A 20,697-nucleotide genomic window follows, 5' to 3' on the forward strand; every position below is an offset into this window, starting at 1 on the left:
TCCATAGTCACTAGAAAATAAAGTGTTTATATAATTTGTAATGCATTGCTAATACACCGTTTAAGTTTCAAAAAGCATTTAAAACATTTCCTAAGGTCGATCAGTTCGCTCCAGGTTTTGAAAAAAACAACACTGTACAGTCTGAAGTATGAGACAAGCTTAACAAGAAGGATTATTTGTAAAGGAGATAAACGGAAGGAAATCAAATGCATTATAAATAGATTAAACGTAACGTTCTAAAATAATGATTATCAAGCCCAGAATGCAATGTTAAAGTCCGATTTTGGAGATCACTGGCGTGCATTCATTTTAAATTAGTTTTGCAATTAAGGATTTAAAATTACTGATCTTTTTAAACCATTCACCAGTGTTGAACGATTTTGTAACACTGATCAATAATACACTCTATCTTTATTAGTGACGTTATGGGTTTTGAAAAATTAAAATAGAAATGTGAAAACCTAAGCGTTACCATAATTAGATTTATGACATTCTTTTGGATATGTTGTAACGTCTTTTCAGGTAAGTAACAAACTTAATATTTTAACAGCTTTTATTCTTTTATTCTTATGTGCATCTTTTCGCAATAATACACAACGTATTTCTGTTACTGTTTAGTTCGATAATTTTAACTTATATTGCTAGTAAAGGCATGCGAAGAAGGAGCCGTTTCGTTTCATTTAACCTGCCTATCACATGACGGCAAGAAAATAACTCAGTCAATAATAAGTTATATATCTACACATTTTTCCAAAATTTATCTAACTTTCCCAGCAAACGGACCTCGTGAACGTTTTGAATATGCTGTTAGCATGAAACGGTTGTACCACGACAGTGCCCGGAAGTCAAACATACTTACACTGACATTACTTTTGCCAATATGTTTAATCTATTTCAAAAGTATTAATTTGGTGTGGTTCTTTTAGACATTTGCGAATTAATCCGATACCGAATACGAATCATACTTCAGGTATTTTCTAAGGACTGTCTCAAACCATTCAGGGCTGTAAAAACTAAAAAGAAGGAATGTGTTTACAATTTTTATTCCAGCTGTTTACGACGACAAACATGAGCGGCACATATTTTAACTATACTGGAAAAAAATTTCTCTGGTGTCAACACAACTATCCTATGACTATATAATTTTTAAGTTCTCCAGTCACATGCTCTGCTAGTATCCTATACATTTTGATACATCTGTTTAATTTAACACACTTGAGGCGCATATTTTCTTCTTTCTGGGCTAGTTGTGCTGTAGTTTAAGGGGACATAAGGGAGTCACCGTTCGGATAAATTTTATCAGCCAGCAGAACACAGTTTCCTAGAGAAGAAAGATCGGTGCCAATTTGAGCGATTAAAGTGAACTGTTGTGCATCATTCTGATGTCCCAAAAAGTCGCTTTCATCATATCGAATGTTTCCGAAAACGTTGACGATGGCTTGCGTGTGAATGGCGTAGTAGCTTTAATATCTGGAATAATACTGCTCCTGGGTCTCGGATTGGAGCCTACAGATTTCGTGTGAAGTACCATCTATTGCACCGACAGCGACTGGTAGTTGCAAGTTGTGTAAGACCGTAACCAAAGCATGGACAGCATAATTCTGTTGCGGCTAGATAACTTATGTTCCTTGTCAACATTCAATGAAATGATATTTTTAAGTTGAATTAATGTCTCTGGTGTTGCGCCGGTAAGTTGATAAAACAAAAATCGATTTGATGCAAACATGGGAAAAATAATATCTCGCCCTTCATAGGTATAAACGTCCTCACCAAATAGTCGGTATTTTACATCAGTATCGGGGAGTGGGGAGGCAGTCTGCACGTGACTGTAAGTATACAGATAATCTGTTAAAATGTCTTCACTGTAATCAGGGGACGGTTGTGATATCGAAGGAATTATAGCTATTAGACCTCTCCTAGCTCGGGCGTCTATCAAATCTGTAATTAATTAAAATTGTAAAAATATGCAAGTTTTTTATTACTCTTTAGCTCTATATAATTTCAGTTCATGTTTACTGACGAATACATATATAAGAAGACTTGACGAAAAGAACATAATATGTAAAACTGGCCTCGTCGTTTTCCTTTTTGCAAAATTACAACCCATCAGAAACACGAGTTTTACGTGCGCATTCATTTACATATCTTGATTTGGATTTATCTTAAATAAACATAATAAATAATGGTTAGTTTTTTAGCATATCTACTTCGTATCTTTAATTCGTTTAAATTATTACAAATCTTTAAAGATACCTTACCGTTTAAACTCCGTTCCAACTCCCAATACTAATATGTAAAACACATAGAAATTGATAGATCTATAGGTATCGCACAGTATAGGTATCGCACAGTAATAAGGCGCTTTGAAATGTAAACAAACAAAACAATACCATAAATTTAAGTCAATTCACAACCTTTACGTTGACAATAGTAATTAATCGTTGGCGGAGCGATAATAATATCAGTCTTATACTTTTTCGTCGGGAGTTCGATTCCCGGACCCGTAGAATAGTATTTTAAAAAGTGTATTTAATTTCCTTTTTTTGTTCAATACGATTCAACGAAAACAACACAGTTTTGTTAATCTAGTACTAACTTGTTCACTAACTTATATATGTTACTGTTAACACGTAATCATGTTTATATACTCTTCATCTTTAATATGATCTAATGTTTTTGAGGCTTTCGTAAATTAATTAGAAACCGGAGAGAGAGAAAAACTTACACAAAGTATATTAATTAAATGCAAAATAAAAAATGACGGATGCAAGGTCCGAACCATCAAAACTGTCACTACAAGATGTCTATCCACTCAACCTACTGCGCCATCAAGCCAACTGTTGAACTTACTTCCAATATATTCTGTTTTAAAAGAGATTGCTAAGTACTGATTGTTTACTTACATGTTGCTAAAAATAAAAACGCCATAATACTGTGCGGTACTTATAATAAGGCGCTTTGAAATGTAAACAAACAAAACAATAGCATAAATTTAAGTCAATACACAACGTTTACGCTGTAAATAGTAATTACTCGTTGGCCGAGCGGTATTGGTATCCGTCTAATACTTTTTCGTCGGGAGTTCGATTCCCGGACCCGTAAAAAATATTTTGAAAACTGTATTTAATTTCTTTTTTTTAAAAATAACGATTCAACGAAAACAACACAAGTTTGTTAATCTAGTACTAACTTGTTCACTAACTTATATATGTCACTGTTAACACGTGGTCATGTTTGAATACCCTTCATCTTATAATGATCTAATGTTTTTTAGGCTTTCGTAAATTAATTAGAAATCAGGAAAAAACAAAACAAACTCACACAAAGTATGTAAATCAAATGCAAAATAATTAAAAAAAAACAATTACGGATGCAATGTTCGAGCCATCAAAACTACAAAATGATTACAGGTCTATCCACTCAACCTACTGCGCCATCAAGCCAACTATTGATCTTACTACTAATATCTTTTGTTTAAAAGAGATTGCTAAGTACTAATTGTTTATTTTCATGTTGCTTAAAATAAAAACGCCATAATACTGTGCGGTACTTATAACTTTAGTCTATCATGTTAAACTTTGAAATGCACGTGGTGATATTTATATAGTCCCAAACGATGTGTTTGGCCAGACGAAATAACTTAAGTATTTGTTGTTTTATTGAACACATAAAAAATAAATTCAGACCTATTATACTTAAAAATTTCAATTCTTAATTTAGCTACGCTGCTCGAACGATGAAGAAAGTCGATTAGAATATCGAAAGAAGAAACTCTTCTCATGCTTCTGGCGTATCGTGCGCATCCAACAAGATCACGGGGAGGAACTGTTACACGAGACTCGGTTGTGGAGGACATCATGTTACAGATTTAGGATGCTACTGTTACAGTATTCCTCGAAAACGTTCGCAGCATAATAATCGCTGTCGGTGTTTTGTTTGCCAAAGAAATGGTAAAGATTTATCTCTTAAAAACTGTATTTCTAGATCAATTATATGCACGTCTGTTTGAGACATGGCTTAACCTGCGAAACACAGTATACTGGCGTTTTATGACAAAATTCGAAATTTTGATAGAAAATTATCTAAACGAAATTGATTAAAAGATATTCCAACCGTATTTCTTGTTCATTTGCATTGATTAAAACCCTCTTCAGGCGTGGACTTATAATACGAGGTAGAAAAATTACTGTCGGTCTAATTTTTCGTGGTTTTATAGAATGTTGCAGTTTAGCAGGATATGTTACAGTTGTGGGATGCTGCTTCTGAATGTGTTACAGATTTAGGATGATACTCTTTTTCTTCTTCAGGATTCTGTTGTTAGATGTAAATACTGCTAAACAACATTTATTTTGTCATTTGAAGCAGTCAGACATGTACTAAAGAGGCGTTGCTGTTACGACGTTTAAAAACACAGGAAAGAAAAACTAGAACATTCCACCTAACTGGAGAAGATGTCGGTTGTGATATGTCAAGAATCACATATGATGAACATTGATGATACAAGTTATGCAGAGCAAATCTTCTATCCCTCCTCCATGCAAATTGACCAATCTTGTGAACAATCTCTAAATACATCGGTTGTTAATTTTTTTCATAACTTCAAAATAAATCACCGGAGATATCGCAGAGCGATATCGAGAAATGGTCTAAGTGTTTCTTTATTTATATTCACATAGATTACTTTCGTTCAAATCTAAGAAGACAAAATAGATAGATAGATTCTTTACTATGGTTATAAGGTAACTCCTAATTTTTGAACAACCCGAATTTAATGTGCTCGTGCTCGCGTTTACACTATGCCAGATGGTGGGCATTACAGTCCTGAGACATGCCTTCGAATGGCGCACAGTCCTGAAAAGCACTTGACACCGGCATACATACAAAGACAATTAAAGACGCATATTTTTTAGATGAAAATCCTGAAACATTATACATTTTAACTATGAGCTGCGTATAAAATCTTCTGTTAAATGCTATAGGATCCTAACTGTGACCAAACAGATTCAATGCTTCAGATTAGCCAATTTAATTGTGCATGCCTGCCAGATCTTCATTGCGCAGATGCATATCTGCTTGTAGGTAGCTACGCGCCTGCAAGCAGACTATGATTCGATGGTTGTTCCAACAGTAAATACGTATACATGCTCAAGAAAATAGAATCTTTTGTTTTTTTAAATAAAGTTTCATTGCACATGTGCGAGTTGTCGTTAGAAAAGCCAATTAATTTTTTAAGTTCTCCATTACCGATTCCGAGAGGATATTTTCTTTTAAGCAGTAACTGAAATTGTTGTTAAAGACACGCATTACCAAGCTCTTCTGAAGCCAGGACACATTGTTTGCTAGCATAGTACATGTAGCATAAACAGGTACTATTTACAAAAGATCAGCCTATTAAAGTGCAAACGACTATTCAATGCGAATTGGTGATTATGGTAATATATACACTGGATATAGAACACTAGCTTTCAACTGAAAATGTTTATATCATTTTGTTATACATAGATGTTGATTTAGAATTTTGAAATTGGAAAAAATGCACTTGGTATAATATATTTGGTACATCTTACAAAAAAAATCCCGCATAATTCATGATATCTAAATTTTATTTACTATCCTGGTATTGCATATTGTCAAAATGTAGTCCAAAAAGTATCATCCTAAATCTGTAACATATCCAGAAGTAGCACCCACAACTTTAACATATCCAGCTAAACTGTAACATTTTATAAAACCACGAAAAATTAGACCCACAGTGATTTTTCTACCTCGTATCATACGTGCATGCCTAAAGAGGGTTTTATCGATGCAAATGAACATAAAATATGGTTGAAATATATTTTAATCAACTTCTTTTAGATAATTTTCTATCAAAATTTCGATTCTTTTTCATTAAACGCTTGATAGACAATATACTGTGTTTCGCAAGTTAAACCATGTCTCAACAGACGTATTTACCATCTATCTAGAAAAAACAATTTTTACTTTTGCAAAAAAGAGATAAATCTTTACCATTTCTTTGGCAAACAAAACACGACAGCGATTATTATCCTCCAAATGCTGTAACGTTATCCAGGAATACTGTAACAGTAGCATCCTAAATCTGTAACATGATATCCTCCACAACCGAGTCTCGTGTAACAGTTCCTCCGCCGTGAAGATGGAATAACGTCATTGATGACATCAAATAAAATCTTGACCGTCTTCCACAACAAGTGAGAGAATTGTACAACTCCGCAGCTATTCAACAGCTAAATGATCGGTTGTCGGTATTTAAAAGCTTGCAAAACTGATGTCAACATGAAATATTGAAGATCAAGATCTAAGGTACAATATTTCAAAAACATTTTTATTTAAATACGGAAAGATACATGGAGGAACTTGTAGGGAAAATTTAAGTTAATACAAGTATGGAATGTGTTAATTGTTGGTATTTCAGATATGTTATCATATACGACAGTCAAACATCGGTAAATTAATATATGACTTCTCAAATAAACTCTTACATTAACAAATTATTATCACATATTTGACGTCGCTGGAGTAAATAGTGTAATAAAGCTTTGACGTCGACGTCGTTTATAGTATAGGAGACGTTGGTCAAATTGACTTGTTTATATAGTAAAAGAAAGTAAAATTTTTGATGTTTCGATAGGAAAGACTGACATGTGATAAAAAGAATATTACATTTGTGACTTTCCACATTGAATTTATTAAACTCGTTGAATAAAATTGATAAAATGCTCGGCAAAGCCTCGCATTTTATTATTTTATTCAACGAGTTTAATAAATTCAATATGAAAAGACACTCATGTAATATCCTCTATGTCTTTACTTTCAAAAAGACACAGTTTATACATTCGCTTTCTTCGGTTTAGCAATTCTGGACATGATGATAGAAAAATTTTAGCTAAAACATTTTTTATTCTGTAGAAATCACCGCTAACAGCAAAATAACTGTACAATTGTCGCTTGATTTAATTTCAAATGCATAAACGGAAGGTTTTTTAGTGCGACCGAGACGCGTGAGTCAGCGACAGCGCGATGATGACAACATTGTTGACTTTACAATATTTCGAGATTATTTTTCAAAATTTGAAAGCGCTTAAACTTACAGATCTCTGAAGAATGTTCATTTTATTTTATACTCATTTTTGTTTTGACAAAGATGGACGACCATAAAATTGGGGTTTTTTTGTGCAAATAATTTTTTGCAGAGGCGAGGTTGAAAACATCCGTGAAAACGGAAGACGTCTAGTGCGTAATGCACCTCGGGCAAGCGAGCCTAGGCGATACAATGGTACAGTAACAAGCCCCAGCACTTGACCAAGAAAATAACGCAGATCACGAAAATCATTATCGTCAAGTAGATAGTGTCCAGAGTAGAACGCCGTGATGCAACTGTTGCAGCTCTCTCTCTCTCTCTCTCTCTCTCTCTCTCTCTGACAATGATTCGGCAGACGATGAGCGAGAGCCCCTGAGGCGACGACGTCGCCTTCCTGAGCTAATAATGGAAAATCGTGAAATGTATAACAAGTTATAAAAAAGAAATTACCAAAACTGATTCGAGAATTTGGCATATCTTCTAGCGATTCAGAGTGACTTTTTTCTGGGGGGAAATTATTTTCGTTATCGCTTGTACACATTAGTAATAAATTTAGAAAATGCTTCATTGCTTTAATGAGTTTCATGCCTTCCTGTAACATAATTTCGGTTGCATTCGGCAGTCATTTCACCTAATTGGCGTTCCTTACTCGTTCTCTGAAAAAAAAGGAAAACCTGAAAATGAAAGCATCACAGATAAAAAAAATCCCTAAGAATAATAACCCCCAGCTCACATAGCACGTGTCCTAAAACATATTACATCAATGGCTTGGCCTTATTGACAAAAATGTTTTGAAATGCCTCCTATAATAGTAGACTACAACCTCGGATTCGATATCGGTTTAATTCGCAAATGTCTAACCTTTAGACACATCGATTTAATTGAAACGTACTAAACAAAACTGTGAACCTGTCATTTGCCAATATCTTAAGAATGACTTAAAGTACTGTTTTCAATGTAAGCATACACTTAGACTGTTATCACGCAAATTTGTAATTTTGATTCATTTAACTACCACATTTTTAAAGTTATAAAGGTAAAATTGTGATTTTAGATAACAAACGATTACACTATATTCGGATAAAAAGGGTAAATATTTTTTAAAAAAGATAAACTTTCCACATATAGCTTTTCATTACTTTGTAAATAATACATATTGTAGCGTACTGTGACAGTCGTAACATCATAACATTGTATGATTTTACTGAACTTTTAAGATATTATTCTAATTTTAGTAAAATTTAAGATATTCGGGAAATCTGCTCTTACCTTTTGATTTTTTATTGAAAGATATGCTAGAAGGGAATAGTAAATAAGCAATTTCCAGCCGGTATTGGCCGAAGTAAATTACATGTAATTTGCTAATTTGTCTATATTTTTAGAATGTCAGACAAGTACTACCGCCTAGTAACCTTTATAATAAACATATGCCCAAAGCCTTTACGTGAACTATTTGTCACTAAGGCAAAGACTGACTACACTGAACGAAACCTTCATTACACAGACTTGGAACAGTACCTTAAGTCCCGAAAACCGGATATTAATGAATTACTTCGACGTTCTAAGATCACTTTAGACCAGTTTGACTATATCTTCCCATCAACCGGGAGCCCGAATATCCAAATATGGGACGTTACTTTACTCACAACACTACTGCGAGGCTTATTTGGAAACAAGTTAATACAAGATGAAAGAGACTGCATCGATGTCATCACAAATATTAGGAATAGCCTGCAACACCTTGCAAATACCGAATGCATTGTTGATAAAGATTTTAACTCTTCATGGAGTGCCCTTAAGGATGCTGTGCTTACCTTGTTAAAGTATGGAGGTTCACCTCAGCAAAGCTCTATTGAAGAGGAAATAAATTCAGCATTAACTGAAAACATGCCGAATCTTGGGGATGTTCTACGTACTTGGCACAAAGTCTTGTATGTGCAGCTTCAACTGCAAAACTCGGAGCTTGAAAAAAAGCTGGACTTTCAGGCCACCGAAATACAGACACTGAAGGGAGAATCTAAAACATCAAGTAAAATCCTGTCAAAAGCATCTGTAAAACGAAAAGGACGCACGGGTATTGTATAAATTATGTGTCACACCAAAAATAGACATTTATTGCCATAGTAGTTTATTCCAGTTCACCGCTAAATTTAGCACAAGCACTTTCATAGTGCTAATAGATATAAAAACCATACGATATACATATTTTCAAATTATTATATTCCATGGCTAGGACTGGCCGAGTTTTCAGTTATGATAGGCAGACTCATTAATTACGTTGAATTGTTGTATTTAACATACCAAATGTAAATAATTAGGGCGGATGTATTTTAATGTAAGAAATATATACTGACGCTTGCATTGGAATTATTTTAGGGTATTATAATAAAAAACAAGACATGTTTGACTTCAGGTGTTGCAGAAAAAAGGATGAGAATCGTAGACAACAAGGTTGAAAGGATGAGAGGTAAAACATCTGTAATATTTCATTGTCGTTGTGTTAATTGAATGTTCTGATATGAATATAAAAAGTCTCACGCGTCAGCTATAACATACGAAAAAGTGGAACATTCCAAACGTTAATGGTAAAGATATATTGTGGGATCGGTAAAGCTGAAATAACTTGGTTCTATTATAAAAAAGGGAGTTTTCTTTGGTAATGGCGATTGGAATTCAAATATTCTTATCTCATTTTCAGCAAAAATTAAACGATCATTAGAGAAGCAAAATGATTGTATCGAGTCTTTCAAAGACGACATTTCATTGATAACCCAACAGCTTACAGACAACCACCGCGTTATCGTTACTGGTCATGACAACACGCTGACTTACAAATGCGCACTTGCGGTAATACAAGATAGAAAATATCAACGTCCTGACCAATGTTTAGAGATCAACAACCCATCCAACTGGAAACGGATCTGTTCCGAGGATGCACAGTTTGTACTATTTCATGAACCGTTTGGTAGGGCAACCTACGATTCAAACAAGGTTGAAGTAATGCTTGAAGAGTTTGACAGTATGATAGATGCAACAGATGACGATAATGATGATGTTATCGATATTGTCATAGTAACCAACCAGAGACTTCTCAATAAAGTTACAAGACATCATGACCATGATATGTTATCTACATCATCAATGGTTTATATAGATTCCTCAGCAGACGATAATCCAGGTATTTATAATACATTTGTTCGAGTTGTAATTGAACTTAAATTCCGGTACTGACATCATACCTTTTACTATTTTACAAGTGTATATGCATTCAGTTTGCATTTTGATAAACATATGTAATGAAATAGATCTACGTGAGACGAAATTGTTGCAGAAAAATATTTATTTTATTTAGCCAATATAGTGCTGGAAGGTAAATAGTATGTATTGTCATCAAATTTTAACGGTGATGTCATTTCCAACGCACTATTCACACGCCGTATGTTTTTGATACTACATTACGCTGTAATTTATTTTTCTGCTACCAATAATTTAAGTAAAAGCTATGAAATCTTTGCTTATATTGCGATGATATCATAATCTAGAAGTTTTACATTCGTAATGTCATATATTCCGTGGACCACCACAAAATGAAACAACGAATCGTGAATCTTCTTTGATAATCGAAATATTCAGATGTCTGTTCAGTGAGTTTTCTACGACTTTTGTCATTAAGCAGAACGGATAAGTGTAGTGGATGATTTTGGACATTTTGTTATGTCGCGTTGGCTAGCGGTTTATGTGTAACATATTCCGTTGTGTTGTTTTGGCGCGCGCGCCAACGCGCTATACCAAACTATTAAAAGTGTGCTCTTGCCAGCACGATAAAATAGAACTATCAACGCCCGGCAACAACGAAACATAAGTATGCAACAGAATAAACAGTTTCATTTCGTGCTGGCATCTGCACCATTAACGATCATTTCATGATCGAGCGCATGCGCGCTAAAACGAAACAAACTGTATCATTGTCTCACCTTTGTGCGCACGCTAGAACGGTACGACGAAATGTGCTTAATAAGCTATGTGCACGCCGGCGCTAATAAAAGAAATATTTAATTTCGTCTTGGTGGGTGCACAGACGAGACAGCATGACAAATATCATAAACGCGTGCGCTAACGTGAAATATTTACTAAATAGTGCGCCAGCCAACGAGAAACAATAACTCTCTGTAAATGACTTGCGCGCCGAAACGAAACAACGAAACAATTTATTTGTTTTGGTGCACACGTCACTGTATAGTCCATAAAATAAACAAACGTGTTTGTAAACATGGACGGATCCAAACGGAAGGGGAAGAAGCATTTTAATGAAATATTCCGATGGCAAAATACAATACATATCCGTTGCCCTGACCAACCTATAAACCGGACATGTCTATTTTATAAGTACATCAACACGGCTGACCCATTTAAACGAGTGTACCAGCATGAATATTTAAGAAATAATAAATATGGGCCTACATTTTATCAGTTAATAAAATATGGGCAGGAGTTCGAATGCGTAATAATTAAATCACGAGTGTGTAGCACGAGTGATTTAATATTCGCATCTGAACAACTGCCCATATTTTATTAACTAATAATATTATTGGAACATATTTATTATTTTGATTCTAACCACGCAAATTCTTTGCATTTTACAGCACTGCATTTTAGTTTGACTGGCCATATGCTATTATAAAAACCTCCCGATGAATGGAAAGCGTTGCATAAAACGGAATTTTCCTTATTCTGTAAATTTTAACTAAAGTATTATTAAGTAGTTACTGCTGTGAAAATGTTATTTTCAGTAACATCTAAGGTCTGATATAGAAATCAGAAGTAAATACTTCATTCAAAGTTTCTAAAAATAGTACACGTCACCTACATGATGGCACTGAAACACACACCAGGACATTGCGGCAGCTTATAAACACGTAAACACTTTAGTCTGGAAGATTGGAACATGAATTATAATTTATTTACTGTCAAAGAAGAATCTAGTTGACATTTGTGGTGCCTACAACGGAGAAATTGTAAACTAGGCACACGACCAGATATAGATGCACTGGTGTTGAAGTTGAAACTTACTGGGCTGAAACATTTTCTTACGGTAGAAATATAAACAAATAAATTTATCAGATAGAAATTGTTTGTTTCAGAAAATTTGATGTACTTTTTATTACTACTGCATAGCACTGAAAAGGTCGAGTATTTAGTCGGCATATAATGGAAGCATAGTAGAACCTCACAGTCATGTTACAATCGTAGGGTGGATTGGAAGAGCTATATTTTATCGTAGATTCATGTATAGGCGATTTCGCTATATGTTTATATAGCAACTGCTGCGGATCGTGTTAGAATTGTTAATAATGAGCTCGCCAACAAAACAAAGTAATAGTTTGATACTGGCGCGTGCGCCAACTCGACATAAAACATGTCTCTGTCGCGTTCTGTGTTTCGTTGTGGCGCGTTGATGCTTTCGCTTTGCCGCATTGGCAGCCGCTTGATAAGGACACAGTTGAAATTGTTACGGCCAGGAAGACAAAAAGAAATGTGCCAAGTAGCCATCAAAACGGAACGAAATGTCTTTAATATGTCACAATGCAAAAGACTAGTTCTTTCTATATGCAGTATTAGCAGGTGGTTGCTTTATTTTAAAAGTTGAACATCATTTTGAAAAATATATATTCCTTTATTTTCTATGCAATGATAATTTCAGAAGACACATGTGCCACCGAGGAAACCGTCTATAGAAATCTTTTGGGTATGTGTGAAATTTACATGTCTTAATCATAAAACGGTTTTAATGTTCGAATTGTAATAATTATTATGTTGTTTGAATTTGAACCAATTGTAAACAATACAATGTGTATTGGTTTTCTAAAAGTATGAAATCAGGACTGTTAATCGTACGTACCTGTAACGACAGATTAATAGTTCTGAGCAGAAATATTCAGTTATTACTTAATGAATGTGTGATTTTCAGTTAACAACTGTTTTCACAAGTACTCTATATTAAAGAGTCACTTTTAATGTAAAGAAGGTGCAGATACAAGCCTTGGAATGTACAAAATTTGTCATATTCTTCTGAGATTCTATTTCAAAAAATAAATGATTAGGGAAAGAAAAGTATGGATAATATACTGGTAAGTTTATTGTCGGCTAACTTGAATATTTACTGACAAGACATCGATATTTTCAGAGTATTCAAAAGTTTATCATCAGAGCTACACAGGTAAGATGGTTAACAAAGAAGTCAAAGACGAGGCTAAAAAGATGTTTATAGAGTACAGTGCAGTTGTCATTGTCGGATCTGCTGGAAGTGGAAAGACAAGCTTATCATTTAAGCTGCTGCCAGCATACGACCTCAGCAACGGAGAAGAAAATTTTCTTGTCATAATTGATCCGGGAGAACTGAAGTATGTCAAGTGTTCTTTGCAACCAGTGATAATTATGAAACCATTGGCTGGTATGGGCTTCGGCAAAGCAGAAGCATGGAAATGGTACAGGCAATTTGACAGGATGTTTGCAGCTGTACAGGAAAAGAAGGTTGCCGTTATTATTACGATGGAAACAGAAGTCTTCCAAATGTGGAAAGCAAATATGCCGACTCATCCTTTGTTAGATCACGTAGTGTACATGGCAGGCACTCGTGCAAAGGAAATGGAGAAACATAAACAAGGTATTCTTCCAGATCTTATGTAGTTAATTTATCTTTCATTTTTAGAATTCTGTTTTCAGTTTCATTTTAAGATGAATGATACATGAGGTATTAATACAAAATAAGACACTGCCGCAATCGGGAATCGATCCAACTTTATCTCATCCAATAACGTTTGAAACGAACTGTCGGATGACTGCACGAAAGGACACATTTTTAATACGATAGTAAATATCAAATTCGGTACATCGCATGTTACCGTAGAGGTATCGACCCCGATTTTCTTCTCTTCGCATAGGATCGATTCCCTCTCAAATTTAAGGTGGATTTTGGAATAAAAACAACACTGTTCATATTGTATTTTATTACATGTAATGTCCGCCTCTTGGATAGACGCACCCTCTTATTCGGTATATCGCATGTTATCGTAGAGGGATTGATACCGATTTGCGATGAAAATCGGTAGAATCGACTCCCTAAAATTGAGAAATTTGATATTTAACTTTCTAAGAGACATGTATCAGATCTGTGGTATTGTGTATTATACGCAGAAATGCATGTAAAAGACTCTGAAATGACTTCGGTCAAAGGAACTTTATTACAACTTTGCCGGTTTGATATACGTGTTGCTAAATGATTATTTACTGTAACGGACAAATCAGACATTTGTTTCAATGAAACAGGTCATTGAACATTTATGTTTGTAATGTTTTAAATTTAAGTTGAACACCTCTTGCACTTTTTTGTTTTTATAGTTTTATTAATAAAATCTGGAAATTAGATCCCTCGGAAGCATCGAGAACAAGGCAAACAGTGAAAATTGCAGACTTGGTTTGATTGAGTCTGTTCATGGGCAGTCATGGAAAATGCAACACTGCCCACGCCCCCTAGCACCGGCTTAAGCAGTATTCAATCTTCAAATCTAAATGAGTTGAAATCAATGATCCCGAAGGACCAGAAAATATAACAACACAAACCTACAGATACAATAAATCATGTAATGCAGTAAAAATAAATAATGTGTTCCCTGTCAAAGAATAAAAGCAATTCTAAGAGTTGAATGGTGAATACATAGATATGTTTGTTTTTCAGGCAACGTTCAAAATGGATTACAAACAGAGAAAACAAGGTTTAGTAACTTTAATTAACTTTATATGTCATCTCTTAGTTTTAATAACAGAATGTTTGTCTCAGTCAATCAGAAATTCTTTCAGTTTTCTGATTCTTAATTTATATTCTGCTCATGACAATGTTCACATCGTCATAAGAAATTATCTCATTTAAAAAGTGAAATAAAATACTTAAACTATAATGGCTATATATAGCCAGTGAAATGTAACAGTCATGTCAATAGTTCTCGGTGTAATAAACGAGTGTGTACTAGTGCTCATTTTATGGTCAATTTAAGTATACTTTCATTTTAATTTTATACCCCGAAAACGAAGTTAAAGTGGTAAATTGGTGCCATATTATACAAATAACAAAGAGTGAATGTGCCTGGCTATTTTGAACGGTTGGTCTAAGAACTACAGACATATTTGTTCCATTTGACTTAAAAACCCTGTTAAATCTGGTATTGTTCTATCTATCTTCCATATAGTCAAACCCCTGCTGGGGACCTAGACTTTGCGCGTCAACTAGCAAGAATGTTAAAACGAGTAAAAAAGTAGTAGTAAAAAGAAAGAAGGAGAATGGTTAAAAACAGGTTAAAAATAGGGCAGGTGTATTTAAGGTGAGATGTGCTCAATCTGGCTTACAGCCTGGCTGAACACTGGCCCAGACGAGTTGACAACATCTGAGGGCAAGGCATTCCAATGATATACTGTTCTAGGGAAGAATGAAAATTTATGATAGTTGGATGAGGGTGAAACTTGAACGAATGCCTGGGAATGAGTAGTTCTGGTTCTGGAAGATCTAGTGTTGGGTGTTAGGTAGTCCGGTAGTGTGATGGCAACCTGGTTATGCAAGATGTTATAAAACACAACCAGGCGCTGGTCAATGCGACGGAGTGCAAGGCGTCGCCAATTTAGGGAAGTCAGCATGTTGTCTACACTGGATGTACGGCCGTAATCACGCTTGGCCCAGCGTGCAGCCCTGCGCTGCACAGACTCAAGCTGATCAATAAGGGTTTCAGAGTGGGGGGACCACACAGTGGAACTGTACTCCAGCTGGGGCCGTACAAGTGTTTTGTATGCTTGTGATTTTAACCCTTCTGAGTGCACTTTGATGTTACGTCTTAGGAAACCCAATGTTCTATACGGGAGTTTGTCGAATGAACTGTTTCTTCATCCTTAAATAGATTAAAATGAAACTTCATCCACAATGGGTTTGATTTGTTGGGTTTAACGTCGCACAGACACAAGTTTAGGTCATATATCGACATTCCATAAGACCCAAGGTGACCCTCTGTGCATTATTTTATCACGAGCGGGCACCTGTGTATCTTAAAAACATACTGTCAAGAGGTATGATGTCTTACAATGATGAACGAAAACTCTCGTGTAGATCGCAAAACTTTAGGACATTTTCTATATAGCAAACCATGGAAATACAGCCAGCTAAGCATACTACTCAAGGCAGGTAACTATACCAAGCAGCGGGACTCAAAGGATAAGGCACCTGTCCTGCATTCGGGAGGTCGGAGGTTCGAGTCATTTCAGAGGCGGGTCTTGTTACCAAAGGGAGACCGGTTTGTTAGCCGCCAGCTAGTTGAATAATGGTTACCTATTCCCTACCTGCCTGGTGCCACGCATTAAAAATGTAAGAATCGGGAAGTAATACCGTTCATAGTTTATAGGTGCCTCATAAGCTAACATGGCTGGCCTTTTCAGTAGTCATGACACTATAAATAAGAAATACACATTTCTGCATTTATACTTCGTAAATTGTACACATTCGTAGATCCCGAATGCTTCAACAATGTTGACATTTTCTAATATATTTTGTGAACCTAAGGTAAATTGACATTTAATTGTAAATTTCAAGTATTTAAATGGTAAGTCTATTAGACTTATTTGAAGTTTTCTAGGCGGAAGATATTTATGAAAACAGACAGATTTAGTAATTGACAGAAATTAATAACATTGAAATTGTTCTACCTGAATAAAAATGATGTGTGATTATTGAAGTTTTATAAATGATGTAGCACGAATTTTTCGTATTATTTTGCTATTTCAACGGTGTTTGTGTCCCACATAGAAAAAAAATGGATGAGTAAGGGAGGGGGAGGAACACTAAGAGTTGCCTTCGTCAGTCCTTACGAATTTCTGTCATGCATATCTCAAAAAGGTAGGAACCTCGTTACCGCCTAAACAGTTACCCTCCAGGCCGGACATTCCCATCTACACCTACAACCAGTGAAAGAATCTTATAATTTATCCTCGGCGCGTGCTCGAATAAATGTATACTTTCCCCGCTAGGTAGGCAAGAAATATTATATATCATTCACTGCATATCACTCACTGTAGGCCTATAGCTTTGCCGCTCTACTTGTAGGCCTACATTGTGTATAAATTTCTAAATTTCAAATTATTTGCTTAAAACAGAATGAATATTGTAGTCACACTTTGTTTTTTATAGTATATTTCTCGATTCAGATTGTTTTACTTAACCCCATGAGAATATCATAACTATGCAGCAAGAAATAAAACAAAATGGAACTTTATGTCGGCGTGTGCGTCTTTGTGAGACACAACACGTCTCACGTTCGTTTACGCGCGTCTGTTTCCCATGCTAAGATTAAAATCTGTTGAAAATTGCATATCTCGATGTAATTAAGCATAAAATAAAAATAATATTTGTTTGTTTTGAGAAGTGAGAAATTTTCAAGTATTTTCATAAGCGCGTAGCGCGAATGAAAGTGTAAACGAACGTTTTCTCACTTTGAGGTGAGATATATTCCATATTCACTCAAAACAAACAAATATACGGAATCCTGTTTCCGCCATCGACTTTTCGACTAGACAGATACGCGAAAACTTGAAATTAAGCATCTAATTTCAACTTTTCGCGCTAAATATTTACCGCGAAAAGTCGAAAACTTGAAGTTTTTAACACGACAAATGTCGTGCAAACGTCAACTCCTCGATCTATAGAATCAAGCGCGAAAAGTAGAAATTTAAAAGCCTTAACTTCAACTTCTCGCGCAAAGATGTCCCGCGAAAAGTAGAAATCTTGAAGTTTTTGACCCGAGAACTGTCGTGCAAACATCAACTTATCGACCCATAATCTAGCGCGAAATGTTGAAATTAAGTGGCCTATCTTCTACTTTTCGTGCCTGTTCTTTGGTCGATAATTTCGCGATATTATCGCTTAAACGACTTTTCTTTCTAGGACTAAATAACTAACCCTATCCCTAACCCTAACCCTAAGTAACCCTAACCCTAACCCTAGAACGAAAAGTCGAAATTTAAACGATAATATCGCGAAATTATCGACCAAAGATCTGGCACGAAAAGTAGAAGTTAAGACTTACAAATTCAGTTGATAAGTTGACATTTGCACGACAATTGTCGCGTTACAAACTTCAACTTTTCAATTTTTCGAGGAAATATCTTAGCACGAGAAGTTGAAATTAGCTCTCTTAATTTCTACTTTTCGTGCTTGATTCTAGGTCGAAAAGTTGATGTTTGCACGACAATTGTCGGGTCAAAAACTTCAAGATTTCGACTTTTCGCGGTAAATTTATAGCACGAAAAAATGAAATTAGATGCTTAATTTCAATTTTTCGCGTATCTGTCTAGTCGAAAACTCGATGGCGGAAACAGGATTCCGTACAAATATCCTTTATATATCTAAAGACATAACAATTTTCTGTAATTGCACATGTCAAGGTATACAAAATAAACTGTATGACCTACATCCAAATTCTTAACAAATGAAATTTCATAAAGCGTTAAACGGTACCTTGACCAAGCGTTAGCAGTTTACTAAAAATCATGTTAAACTCAAAAATAAATACTTTTTTTATTATAGTAACTGACATCCTTCCGGAATGGTATGAAAAAATGTGTTACTGAGTAAGCAGTACATTTTGTATTGATACTGTTCAATCTGACGACAATATAGATTAAAATTTCATTTACAAATTCATAAGTCCCGGTAATGAATGAAATAAGGTAGGCATTGATGGAGCTTTAGTGTTCTTTAACGTATTACAAAGCTAAATAGAATAATGTTAATTATGTAATCATTTCATTTCAGTCATTATGATGAAATACCGAACAGAGCACCGAGGGATGTAATAAGGCACGTCAAGTCTGTCCGAGATTATGATATCGGATCAGAGGGAATCTGTAATATAACAGGTGGTTGTGTGTTACCTACAGGCCATATTTTATTGGCTGACTTTGAAAATAAAAAAATAACAAAAATGGATAGATATTATATTATTTGCAATACCTATGATTTGCCGGAACGGTCTTGGGATGTGTGTTATATTGATAGTAATGTGGCTGTAGTAGCACTGAGGTTTCAGAAACTGCAGTTTGTAGATATATCAGAAGACTTGACCCTGACCAAATCAGTGAATACAGATCATGAATGTCGTGCCGTGGCCTGTCATGGTAACAAGCTGTATGTTATAGACTTTCATTCCGTGTATGTCTACACAACAGATGGTGAATGTCAAAACGTTCTTTATACAGCAGATTTTGACGAGGATGATGATTATGATTTCAACTATGTTGCCGTAAGTAATGACGGTCGTATGATATATATCACATACTATAACATCGGTCTGGTTACTATTGACAGCTCAGGAAATCACTTATACACATTGACTGATCTACCACATACAAGAGTGAGAGGTGTATGTGTGGATGATCAAGGCTATGTTTACGTTCTTTTTCACGATTTTAAGGACTCTTTAATAGTTCAAGTAAGTACAGACGGCAGGCAGAATCTCGGAACAGTATTTGAACTTGATGATGTTTATGAGTCGATACAGTTTGATAGCATGAAGTCTGCTTTGTTAGTAACAGGAATATCAAAGAAGTTAAGAGTTTTAACACTGCATTGATAACACTGAAATATGTTTGGAATCTCTAAATTTGATTACAGCTGAAACAACATTTAGTTTTGTCTGATGTTGAAAGTTCTCAATAAAATTGTATTTCATACATTTTGATCAATTCTAAATAATACATATGGCATGTTTATTTATGTATGTAGCTCAGTAGTGACTACATGTTTTCAAATATGAATGTAAGTGTTTTCATTAGTATTGAATATAATAAAGCATTAAATACATCATTTAAAGATTTATTTACCCGTTGATGCGAAGATAATATTCACACTTTATTTATATTCTGTACCCATGGTTGGCTTAAAACATGGATTCATAAGTATCGCTGGTACTGACCTGTAACAGTGTAATAAGATTCTAGTTGTACCCGAATCTACAAAATCTTTCAAAATTATAATATTCAGAATATTTGAGAATTTGTCAACTCTAAACTCTAAATCAGGAACAATATATTAGATTCTATAAACATACGATCTATACTTTGTTCTATATATCAATGAAATTTAAATGTTTTTATTAACCCATTCCTGTATTTCATTTAATCACGGGAGGGGATCCAGCATATGTATTCCCAAATGGGAACCGCTTAAAATCATATGTTGTGCTTCCGGTAGTACATATGTGGTAAACATTTTACAGAAAAATACGTGAGATTTTTATTTGTGATTGAATATTGTGGAAATGACATTGTTTTGCCAAAAAATCGCGATGCAGTGCAACCGAGTATACATTACCTAGCATGCAAGTGCATTTACCTTACCTGTATTTGTAGAAATGACAGAGAAAAACGTATCCTCCGTGAAGCGGTATAACTGCAAAAATAGCATCATTTTTATCAACAGGTGGAAATATGTTGTTAAATTGCCCTGCGCCTGCTTAATTTTGCCTTCGCAACCTTCCGTATGCTGCAAGGTACTCAGTCATAAA

The 20,697-nt window shown here is 34.9% G+C and overlaps 1 protein-coding gene across 1 annotated transcript; it reads left to right on the plus strand.

Moving 5' to 3' along the window:
• Positions 1-405: 405 nt before the first annotated feature.
• On the plus strand, positions 406-19,997 carry LOC123531424 (uncharacterized). Its single transcript, XM_045312367.2, has 8 exons — positions 406-522; positions 8,485-9,176; positions 9,516-9,569; positions 9,801-10,280; positions 12,804-12,848; positions 13,287-13,766; positions 14,838-14,874; positions 18,948-19,997. The coding sequence occupies exons 2-8, from the start codon at positions 8,486-8,488 to the stop codon at positions 19,762-19,764; spliced, it is 2,604 nt and encodes an 867-aa protein (XP_045168302.2). The 5' UTR covers positions 406-522; position 8,485; the 3' UTR covers positions 19,765-19,997.
• Positions 19,998-20,697: the final 700 nt, after the last annotated feature.

This window comes from Mercenaria mercenaria, chromosome 11 (genome assembly GCF_021730395.1).
Source record: "Mercenaria mercenaria strain notata chromosome 11, MADL_Memer_1, whole genome shotgun sequence".
NCBI lineage: Eukaryota > Metazoa > Mollusca > Bivalvia > Venerida > Veneridae > Mercenaria > Mercenaria mercenaria.